This window comes from Heterodontus francisci, chromosome 13 (assembly GCF_036365525.1).
Source record: "Heterodontus francisci isolate sHetFra1 chromosome 13, sHetFra1.hap1, whole genome shotgun sequence".
Lineage (NCBI taxonomy): Eukaryota > Metazoa > Chordata > Chondrichthyes > Heterodontiformes > Heterodontidae > Heterodontus > Heterodontus francisci.
The window spans coordinates 23,417,174-23,429,234 of NC_090383.1; the positions used below are offsets into that span (position 1 = coordinate 23,417,174).

At 45.2% G+C, this 12,061-nt stretch overlaps 1 protein-coding gene across 1 annotated transcript in view; it reads left to right on the forward strand.

The window, feature by feature from the left end:
• Positions 1–12,061, forward strand: part of pygb (phosphorylase, glycogen; brain) — a 155,527-nt gene that overhangs the window by 81,387 nt on the left and 62,079 nt on the right. Inside the window, exon 10 of the mRNA XM_068044523.1 lies at positions 248–394. Coding sequence (XP_067900624.1) covers positions 248–394 — 147 coding nt within the window. The remainder of the gene's footprint in view (positions 1–247; positions 395–12,061) is intronic.

Sequence of the window (12,061 nt, forward strand, 5' to 3'; positions counted from 1 at the left end):
TCTACTCCTTCTAGTTCGCCTTCTGCCATCCTGATAGTTGCTTGATATAAGGATAATGGTGTTTTTGACTGATCATAGCAATTAATCTCTATCAATTAGTCTACAACGGACCCAAACATGAGATGTGGGAAACCCCAGTGGTGGAAAGCTTTGGTTCAAAGTTATCTGAATCACCAAAGCATGTCACACTTACCACATATCAAATGACTCATATTGTATGATTGATTTTTTGTTTCTTTCTTGAAAGGCTTGGGATATAACAATCCGAACCTGTGCTTATACCAACCACACGGTGCTACCCGAGGCTCTGGAACGCTGGCCAGTTCAGATGTTCGAACGTCTTCTGCCGAGACACTTGCAAATCATCTATGCAATCAATCAGAAACATTTGGACGTAAGAAATATTAAAACAATTTCCACGTGACGTCCTTCACTTTCCCTTGCTTCTGTCACTGAGCTCTTTATCTCACTCAGTTTTCCATTCCTTCTGCAGCCTTCAGGCTTATAAATCCCAGGCTTGACTTCTGATGAAACATCACAGACTTGAAATGTTAACTCTGCTTCTCTCTCCACAGATGCTGCCTGACCTGCTGAGTATTTCCAACACTTTCTGTTTTTATTCCAGGCTTGACTTCCCCTGATTATAGACTCCCTGATTTATCTACTCTTCAACCTTAGAGATATCCTACACTATGAGCCTTGAGGAACAGGAGTAGCCAATTCAGCCCCTCAAGTCTGTTCTGCTATACAGTTAGATCATGGCTGATCTCTACCTCAACTCCTGCCTTTGCTCAATATGTACTTTGAAACCCTTACGTTACAAAAAAACCTTTTTGCTCTACCTTGAAAATTTCAAGTATCCCCTAACATTCACAGCCTTTGGAGGATGAGAGTTCCAGATGCTCAATTATTTTTTGAAAAAAAGCAGAGAAGGAAGAAATCATTTGGATTTACACAGCTTTACACAGACTCAATTTGTTGCTTCATCTTTTTGTTTCTTATTTGAAGTTCTTAAAACAATTAAGTATTACAGGAAAGGCTCACAGAAAACTTTTTTCCTAAAAACGCACTAGTTCAATAGTGTGCACTCTGGGAACATAGGAATAAGCATAGGCTACACAGGCCCTCAAGCTGTTCTGCCATTTAATAAACCCGCACTGGAGAGTACCCAAAAGAGGCCAAAATGTTGCCCTGAGAGGGAAGGGGAAATAGGGTGGGATGCTCTCCTTTGGCTGAGACTTGAAATTGTGTGCCTGCTCCCCCACCCCTAACAACAGACTGCCAAAGAGGTCTGAGAGTTGCCCGCCTGCTATCTGATGGCACAGACACATAGGGGATCGTTTTCACCTAATCCACCTGTTTAAATGTTGTTTTTACACCCCGCCCAATATTATTTTCCATTGAGTTCAGTGAAGAGTATATTGGACAGGATGTAAAATCAGCACTACAACCAATCCAGTCCATTTCCCAATGAGCAGGTTAGGTTAAAATTATGCCCCGAAGTTTGATGAAGCTTCAAGTTCAACATGAGAAAGAAATTCAACAGTGTGCACTTTGCATTGGAAGATACATGGCAACTGCAACTATCAGTCACCGTAAAAATGTTACATGCGTACATGATGAATTTAAGGGAAACAGGATCAGCCCCTCGAGCCTGTTCTGCCATTCAGTTAGATTGTTACTGATCTATATCTTAACTCCTATACTCACCTTATTTCCATAATCTTTAGTTCCCTTACCCAACAAAAATCCATTGATCTGACCAAGCCTCAACGTCTTTTTTGGGGAGAAAGTTCCATATTTCCATGACCCTCTCATACAATCATAGAACAGTACAGCACAGAGGAGGTCATTCGGCCCATGTGTCTGCACCACCCTACTGAAGAGCAATCTAGTTTAAAGCCTAGCTCTGGTATAAAATTAAAACCCGACCCGGGCCCGACCAGACCACAGCAAACCCAAACCCGACCCGGGCCCGAGTCCTTCAATTGTTTTTCATACTGGACCTGAAAATATCAAATATGTTATTAGTACAGAAAAGAATTGCGTCAAAACGTGCAGCAGCTTTTTCGGGAGCAGAGTGTGAGCGAGTGAGCAGCTGGGAAAGTCAGTTTGAAAGTAAATTTAATTTCCTTTTGTTTTTCGGCGGAGGCCAGGGGGCTGCTGGGTAAGTAAAACACTATATATTTGGGCGGTTTAAAATAACTTTCCTTTCCGTGCAGCAGCTTTTTCGGGAGCAGAGTGTGAGCGAGTGAGCAGCTGGGAAAGTCAGTTTGAAAGTAAATTTAATTTCCTTTTGTTTTTCGGCGGAGGCCAGGGGGCTGCTGGGTAAGTAAAACACTATATATTTGGGCGGTTTAAAATAACTTTCCTTTCCGTGCAGCAGCTTTTTCGGGAGCAGAGTGTGAGCGAGTGAGCAGCTGGGAAAGTCAGTTTGAAAGTAAATTTAATTTCCTTTTGTTTTTCGGCGGAGGCCAGGGGGCTGCTGGGTAAGTAAAACACTATATATTTGGGCGGTTTAAAATAACTTTCCTTTCAGTGCAGCAGCTTTTTCGGGAGCAGAGTGTGAGCAAGTGAGCAGCTGGGAAAGTCAGTTTGAAAGTAAATTTAATTTCCTTTTGTTTTTCGGCGGAGGCCAGGGGGCTGCTGGGTAAGTAAAACACTATATATTTGGGCGGTTTCTGAACCCGAGACACCACACTTGTAGTGTCTCCCACCCGCCCTCCTCCTCTAACCAAAAAAAAAGGACTCGGTGGGGTGTTTATAAGGTAAGGCTTTTTCGATTTCTCTGGTTTTATTGTGATTGGTAAAAACTTTACGTTCCTTTTTCATTTAACTAAGTTTAAACTTAAGATTAAAAATGGCAGGAGATCTCAGACCCGTATCATGCTCCTCTTGCTCAATGTGGGAGCTCAGGGACATGGCTGATGACACTGACTCCTTCACGTGCTGGAAGTGTGTCCAGCTGCAGCTGTTGTTAGACCGCATGACGGCTCTCGAGCTGCGGATGGACTCACTTTGGAGCATGCGCGATGCTGAGGAGGTCGTGGATAGCACGTTTAGTGAATTGGTCACACCGCAGATTAGGATTGCTGAGGGAGAAAGGGAATGGGTGACCAAAAGGCAGAGAAAGAGCAGGAAGGCAGCGCAGGAGTCCCCTGCGGTCATCTCCCTCCAAAACAAGTATACCGTTTTGGATACTGTTGAGGGAGATGGCTCACCAGGGGAAGGCAGCAGTAGCCAGATCCATGGCACCGTGGCTGGCTCTGCTGTTCAGAAGGGCGGGAAAAAGAGTGGAAGGGCTATAGTCGTAGGGGATTCGATTGTAAGGGGAGTAGATAGGCGGTTCTGTGGTCGAAAACGAGGCTCCCGAATGGTATGTTGCCTCCCAGGTGCACGGGTCAGGGACGTCTCAGATCGGCTGCAGAACATTCTAAAGGGGGAGGGTGAACAGCCAGTTGTCATTGTGCACATAGGCACTAATGATATAGGTAAAAAACGGGATGAGGTCCTACAAGCAGAGTTTAGGGAGTTAGGAGCCAAGTTAAAAAGTAGGACCTCAGAGGTAGTAATCTCAGGATTACTACCAGTGCCACGTGATAGTCAGAGTAAAAATGAAAGAATAGTCAGGATGAATGCGTGGCTTGAGAGATGGTGCAGGAAGGAGGGGTTCAGATTTTTGGGACATTGGGACCGGTTCTGGGGGAGGTGGGACTATTACAAATTGGACGGTCTACACCTGGGTCGGACTGGAACCAATGTCCTTGGAGGTGCTTTTGCTAACGCTGTTGGGGAGGGTTTAAACTAATGTGGCAGGGGGATGGGTACCAATTGAGGTCAGTTGACAGTAAGGAGGTAGTAACAAAAGCCTGTAAGGAACTAGATAATGAAGTCAGTGTGACTAAGGGGAAGAGCAGGCAGGGAGCAGATGATGAATATAAAGGGACTGGTGGTCTGAGGTGCATTTGTTTTAATGCAAGAAGTGTAGTAGGTAAGGCAGATGAACTTAGGGCTTGGATTAGTACCTGGGAGTATGATGTTATTGCTATTACTGAGACTTGGTTGAGGGAAGGGCATGATTGGCAACTAAATATCCCAGGATATCGATGCTTCAGGCGGGATAGAGAGGGAGGTAAAAGGGGTGGAGGAGTTGCATTACTGGTCAAAGAGGATATCACAGCTGTGCTGAAGGAGGGCACTATGGAGGACTCGAGCAGTGAGGCAATATGGACAGAACTCAGAAATAGGAAGGGTGCGGTAACAATGTTGGGGCTGTACTACAGGCCTCCCAACAGCGAGCGTGAGATAGAGGTACAAATATGTAAACAGATTATGGAAAGCTGTGGGAGCAACAGGGTGGTGGTGATAGGAGATTTTAATTTTCCCAACATTGACTGGGATTCGCTTAGTGTTAGAGGTCCAGATGGAGCAGAATTTGTAAGGAGCATCCAGGAGGGTTTTCTAGAGCAGTATGTAAATAGTCCAACTCGGGAAGGGGCCATACTGGACCTGGTGTTGGGGAATGAGCCCGGCCAGGTTGTTGAAGTTTCAGTAGGGGACTACTTTGGGAATAGTGATCACAATTCCGTAAGCTTTAAAATATTCATGGACAAAGACGAGAGTGGTCCTAAAGGAAGAGTGCTAAATTGGGGGAAGGCCAACTATACCAAAATTCGGCAGGAGCTGGGAAATGTAGATTGGGAGCAGCTGTTTGAAGGTAAATCCACATGTGATATGTGGGAGGCTTTTAAAGAGAGGTTGATTAGCGCGCAGGAGAGACATGTTCCTGTGAAAATGAGGGATAGAAATGGCAAGATTAGGGAACCATGGATGACAGGTGAAATTGTGAGACTAGCTAAGAGGAAAAAGGAAGCATACATAAGGTCTAGGCGGCTGATGAAAGACGAAGCTTTGAAAGAATATCGGGAATGTAGGACCAATCTGAAACGAGGAATTAAGAGGGCTAAAAGGGGTCATGAAATATCTTTAGCAAACAGGGTTAAGGAAAATCCCAAAGCCTTTTATTCATATATAAGGAGAAAGAGGGTAACTAGAGAAAGGATTGGCCCACTAAAGGACAAAGGAGGAATGTTATGCGTGGAGTCAGAGAAAATGGGTGAGATTCTAAACGAGTACTTTGCATCGGTATTCACCGAGGAGAGGGACATGACGGATGTTGAGGTTAGGAACAGATGTTTGATTACTCTAGGTCAAGTCGGCATAAGGAGGGAGGAAGTGTTGGGTATTCTAAAGGGCATTAAGGTGGACAAGTCCCCAGGTCCGGATGGGATCTATCCCAGGTTACTGAGGGAAGCGAGAGAGGAAATAGCTGGGGCCTTAACAGATACCTTTGCAGCATCCTTAAACACGGGTGAGGTCCCGGAGGACTGGAGAATTGCTAATGTTGTCCCCTTGTTTAAGAAGGGTAGCAGGGATAATCCAGGTAATTATAGACCGGTGAGCCTGACGTCAGTGGTAGGGAAGCTGCTGGAGAAGATACTGAGGGATAGGATCTATTCCCATTTGGAAGAAAATGGGCTCATCAGTGATAGGCAACATGGTTTTGTGCAGGGAAGGTCATGTCTTACCAACTTAATAGAAATATGAATGGGGCGACACAGTGGCACAGTGGTTAGCACCGCAGCCTTACAGCTCCAGGGACCCGGGTTCAATTCAGGGTACTGCCTGGGTGGAGTTTGCAAGTTCTCCCTGTGTCTGCGTGGGTTTTCTCCGGGTGCTCCGGTTTCCTCCCACAAGCCAAAAGACTTGCAGGTTGATAGGTAAATTGGCCATTATAAATTGTCACTAGTATAGGTAGGTGGTAGGGACAGGTGGGGATGTTTGGTAGGAATATGGGATTAGTATAGGATTAGTATAAATGGGTGGTTGATGTTCGGCACAGACTCGGTGGGCCGAAGGGCCTGTTTCAGTGCTGTATCTCTAATCTAATCTAATCTAATTCTTTGAGGAAGTGACAAAGTTGATTGATGAGGGAAGGGCTGTCGATGTCATATACATGGACTTCAGTAAGGCGTTTGATAAGGTTCCCCATGGCAGGCTGATGGAGAAAGTGAAGGCGCTTGGGGTCCAAGGTGTACTAGCTAGATGGATAAAGAACTGGCTGGGCAACAGGAGACAGAGAGTAGCAGTCGAAGGGAGTTTCTCAAAATGGAGACGTGTGACCAGTGGTGTTCCACAGGGATCTGTGCTGGGACCACTGTTGTTTGTGATATACATTAATGATTTGGAGGAAAGTATAGGTGGACTGATTAGCAAGTTTGCAGACGACACTAAGATTGGTGGAGTAGCAGATAGTGAAGGGGACTGTGAGAGAATACAGCAGAATATAGATAGATTGGAGAGTTGGGCAGAGAAATGGCAGATGGAGTTCAATCAGGGCAAATGTGAGGTGATGCATTTTGGAAGATCCAATTCAAGAGTGAACTATGCAGTAAATGGAAAAGTCCTGGGGAAAATTGATGTCCAGAGAGATTTGGGTGTTCAGGTCCACTGTTCCCTGAAGGTGGCAACGCAGGTAAATAGAGTGGTCAAGAAGGCATACGGCATGCTTTCCTTCATCGGACGGGGCATTGAGTACAAGAGTTGGCAGGTCATGTTGCAGTTGTATAGGACTTTGGTTCGGCCACATTTGGAATACTGCGTACAGTTCTGGTCGCCACATTATCAAAAGGATGTGGATGCTTTGGAGAGGGTGCAGAGGAGGTTCACCAGGATGTTGCCTGGTATGGAGGGCGCTAGTTATGAAGAGAGGTTGAGCAGATTAGGATTATTTTCATTAGAAAGACGGAGGTTGAGGGGGGATCTGATTGAGGTGTACAAAATCATGAGAGGTATAGACAGGGTGGATAGCAAGAGGCTTTTTCCCAGAGTGGGGGTTTCAATTACTAGAGGACACGAGTTCAAAGTGAAAGGGGAAAAGTTTAGGGGGGATATGCGTGGAAAGTTCTTTACGCAGAGGGTGGTGGGCACCTGGAACGCATTGCCAGCGGAGGTGGTAGATGCGGGCACGATGGAGTCTTTTAAGATGTATCTAGACAGATACATGAATGGGCAGGAAGAAAAGAGATACAGAACCTTAGAAAATAGGCGACATGTTTAGAGAGAGGATCTGGATCGGCGCAGGCTTGGAGGGCCGAAGGGCCTGTTCCTGTGCTGTAATTATCTTTGTTCTTTGTTCTTAAAACAAAACCCGACCACAGCCAACCCGAACCGGGCCTGATAAAGACACATGTAGTCGGGTTTGGTCGGGCTTGGGTCGGGTAGGCAGGCTTTAATCTAGTGGTCCTACTCCCCCCTTTCCTTCCCTATTTCTTTCCAATTTGTTTCTTTCATGTATTTTGCAATTCCCACTTGAAGACTACTATTGAACATACGAATGGTTGAACTGATTACTCCACATTTCCACCTACCCCCGATAACCTTTGGTGTATCCAACACCTCATGAGTACTGTCCAGATCCTAACCATGCATTGCAGAAAAAAATGTTTTCCCTCATGTATCCTGTGGTTCTTTTGTCAATCACCTTAAAATCTGTAACAAAAACAAGAAATGCTGGAATCACTCAGCAGGTCTGGCAGCATCTGTGGAAAGAGAAGCAGAGTTAACGTTTCGGGTCAGTGACCCTTCTTCGGAACTGACAAATATTAGAAAAGTCACAGATTATAAGCAAGTGAGGTGGGGGTGGGGCAAGAGATAACAAAGGAGAAGGTGCAGATTGGACCAGGCCACATAGCTGACCAAAAGGTCACGGAGCAAAGGCAAATAATATGTTAATGGTGTGTTGAAAGACAAAGCATTAGTACAGATTAGGTGTGAATACGCTGAATATTGAACAGCAGCAAGTGCAAACCTGAAAAAAAACCTTAAAATCTGTGCCTTCTTGTTATCGACTCTTCAGCCGTTGGAAACAGTTTCTCTTTATTTTCCCATCTAAAGCCTTCATACTTTTAAACCCATCTGTCAGATCTCCTCTTGGCCTTGTCTGCTCTAAGGAGAACAACTCCAGCTTCTCCAGTCTTTACACAAAACCATAATCCCTTATCCCCGGAACCATTCCAGTAAGTCTCTTCTGTACTCTCTCCAAAGCCTTCACACCCGTCTTAAATTCTGGTGTCCAGAATTGGGCACAGTACTCATGCTGGGGCCGACCTAGTGTTTTATATAGGATTAGCATAACTTCCTGGCTTTTATACTCTATGCTTCTATTAATAAAGCTCAGGATTCCATGTGCTGTATTGTACCGTCCTGCCCCCTTCAAAATTTGTGCAGAAACACTGCCGGATCTTTCTGGTCTTGCACCTCCTTTAAAATGGTACCATTTAACTTGTATTGGCTCTCCTCATTCTTTCTGCCAAAATGTATCACCTGTGTGGAATTTCATCTGTCATTTATCTACCCATTCCACCAGCTTGACCTGTGTCCTCTTGAACTATATTACTACCTTCCTCAGTGTTTACTACACTTCCAAGTTTCATGTCATTTGCAAATTTTGAAATTGTGTCATGTACCCCCAGATCCCCCAAGTCATTTAATGTACATAAAAAACAGCAGTAGTTCCAGTACTGAACCATGGGGAACATCATTGTATACCTCCCTCCAGTACGAAAAACAGCCATCACCAAAACTTACTGCTTTCTATTCTTTAGTCAATTTTGTATCAAAGCTGCTGTTGTACCTTTTTTCACCATGGGCTTCAATTTTGCTAACAAGCCTAATATGTGTTAGTTTATCAAATGCCTTTTGAAAGTTCTTATACACATCATCAACTGCATTGTCCTCATCCACTGTTGCCTCATCAAAAAACTCAATCACTTTAGTCACACAATTTGCCCATAACGTCCATGCTGGCTCTCCTTTATTGAGTCCATGCTTGTCTAAGAAGCTGTTAATTTCCTCCCGATTATAGATTCTAAAAGCTTCCCCACCGCTGGCATTAAACTGTCTGGCCTATAATTGCCAGGTTTATCCTCTAGTCCGATGGCACCACCCCTGTATCTAAGGAGGATTGGAACTTTGTGGCCAGTGCCTCTGCAATTTCAACTCTTCCCTCAGCATGCATCCCATCCAGGTGGGGTGACTTACCTACTTTTAGTGTTGTCAGCTTTTCTAATACCTCTTTATCTATTTTTATTTTGTGCAGTGTCCTGACAACCTCCTCATTTACTATAGCTTTGGTAAAGTCCTCGTGCTTGGTAAACACTGATGCGAAAGCACAGTCTGTACATGTTTGAACAAAGATAATACTCTAATCATGTGAAATCCCTTTTCCTTATAAGGAAGTTGGAAAGTAACCTGTTGAACTTTAGGACCGAGCAAACAACTGGTTCCCAATTCCACATTGAATGACAAACCCCCTGTTCCCTGATTTAACCATTATTTTGTTTCAGCTAAACCTAAAGAGCCTTTTTTGTTTACAGAAAAGTGAAGGTGGGGGGCGGGGGGGGGTGGTGAGAGAGGGCGGGGGGGGAGAGAGGGCGGGGGAGAGCACGCGCGGAAAGAAAAATCACTATCAGAACACTGGAAGAGGCGGCCTTTAGGGGCTATTGTAACATGGATGAGTGGGTCGGATTGGGTATCGTTAGGGACTTAAATGGCCAAAAAATGGAAGCATGCCTGGAAGCCAGCTCCAACCCACTAACTTCTGGCTTTTACTCAGGTGGGACAAGGGATGGGCAACCAACCTGCTCCCAGGAGGTGGGTTGGCATTTTAAATACATTAATAAGGCTCGCACCCTCTGATTTAACTTGCTTTGCAGGTTTAACTGTGGTCTTAGGAAAGGTGGCAGGTGGAGCAACGTGAGGACAGCCTCAGAGAGAAAACAAGTGCAACACACCTTGTGGGCCAGGAGGAGTAGGAGTATTTTCGCCTGGTCCCCAAGTTCCCACCCCTCCTCACTACCATCAGAACCTACCACATGCAAACCCAGTGTGGGATTGGACTCCCCCTGGGGTCAGGGGATCAGGCATTCCACCCCCACCCAGGTCTGGGATTGGACCCCCTTGGAACTGGGGACTACCCGCCCTCCCCCCCCCCCCCCCCCCCCCCCCCAACCCCCCACAAAACACCCCAGGGTTCAGGATGAGACCTACCTGATCCTGAGGCCTCTTCTCCAGCATTCCCTGCCCAACGAAACTAGGCCTGTCGGTCAGGCTGACCTTTGGGCAGGGAACCCATCAGTGATGTAAAACGCTTCAACTCTACAAAGTGTAAAAGAATCCAGACTTTTGGGTTTTCTGTGTGCTACTGCACTTCCCACACCACCTCCAGGTGTTTCAAACAGTTAGAATAGTTATAATTCCCCCAGGGTGACACAACCAACACTTGGGTAAGAAGGAACATTAAGCAGCAAAAACAAACACAAAGGAAAGGATTCAGGGGCCCGAGCCTTGAACCTGAAACAAACGGCTGAGAGACAGTGAGATGCCCAGGTTCTGCCTGCTGGCCCACCTTGGTTGCACATGCAGTTCATTTGTCACTCTGAGCCCATTGCGACCCCATTCTTCCCCCGCTTCATGCGCCACCTCATGTATTTGAATCTCATAGGCCCAGCCTCATTCCACTCAATGCAGCTTTCAGAAGCACTGCTTTGCACACAAAAGCAAAATACTGCAGATGCTGGAAATCTGAAACCAAAACAGAAAATGTTGGGAATACTCAGCAGGTCAGGCGGCACAGTGGCGCAGTGATTAGCACCGCAGCCTCACAGCTGCAGGGACCCGGGTTCGATTCTGGGTACTGCCTGTGCGGAGTTTGCAAGTTCTCCCTGTGTCTGCGTGGGTTTTCGCCGGGCGCTCCAGTTTCGTCCCACATCCAAAAGACTTGCAGGTGATAGGTAAATTGGCCATTGTAAATTGCCCCTAGTGTAGGGAGGTGATAGGGAATATAGGATTACTGTAGGGTTAGTATAAATGGGTGGTTGTTGGTCGGCACAGACTCGGTGGGCCGAAGGGCCTGTTTCAGTGCTGTATCTCTAAATAAATAAAAATCTGTGGAGGGCAAAACGGAGTTAATGCTTCAGGTCTCTTTGACCTTCGTGCCTGACCTGCTGAGTATTTCCAGCATTTTCTGTTTTTGTCACTGCTTTGCATAATTGATCAGCTGATTAAAGCAGATTCCTTTCAGTGGCCTTTCCCACCGGGAGACGAGAAGTGTATTTTTAATCCAGCAATCTTGTATCTGAAAGGAAATGCCTTTTCGATTTGAAGTAGGTGGGTGAATTTAAAGTCCAAAATTATTTCTAAAATTAAAATCAGAACATGCTTTGAAAGTACAATAAATATTCATAGAGAGAGGCGTAGGCAGACTGAGCAAGATCTGCATTCCACACATTTTTTTTTTAGTGGAGGACCCCTTGAAATCTTCCCACAGATGCTTTGGGGGCCAAGGACCCCCTTATCCCTCAAGCAATATCACTAAAATAAATAATCTGGTCATTATCACATTGCTGTCTGTGGGATCTTGTGTGACAATTGACTGTTGTATTTTCTACATTACACAGTAACTACACTTGAAAAGTATTTTGTTGGCTGTAAATCGCTTTGGAACGTCCTGTCAGAAAACGCGCAATACAAACGCAAGCTTTTTTCATCAATGTCAGTAGAATGACAGTCGGGCTTAAATTGCCGGTCATGCAATTAAGGAAGATTTTCTCCAGGATATGTAAGAACAGTGCTGCATGCAGATTCCCTGCTCCCACAGCTTGAGCACCAAGCTAGGACAGCAGGATCCCTTCCCTTTGAAAATCAGTTACACACAGACTTGGGTCACAGTTCTGCTGTATTTTGAACACTTTCTGTTCGAAATGTGGCAGAGTTGAAAAAATAGTTTAGCCTTTAACATTCAATGGAAAATGTAACTGTTTATCTCTTTTTCCAGTTAGCTAAAAAATAGATCAAACTAGCAAAACTTGGCACCCACATTATAATTGTTAACAAAATCAAAGTCAATTCACATTGTGTTGGGTCCTAGTTGTCTTGCTAAAGTGACTTCTCTTCAGATTTGGACTTGTTCAGTTTTCTTAAGTTTGTGGAGAGAAAGGGA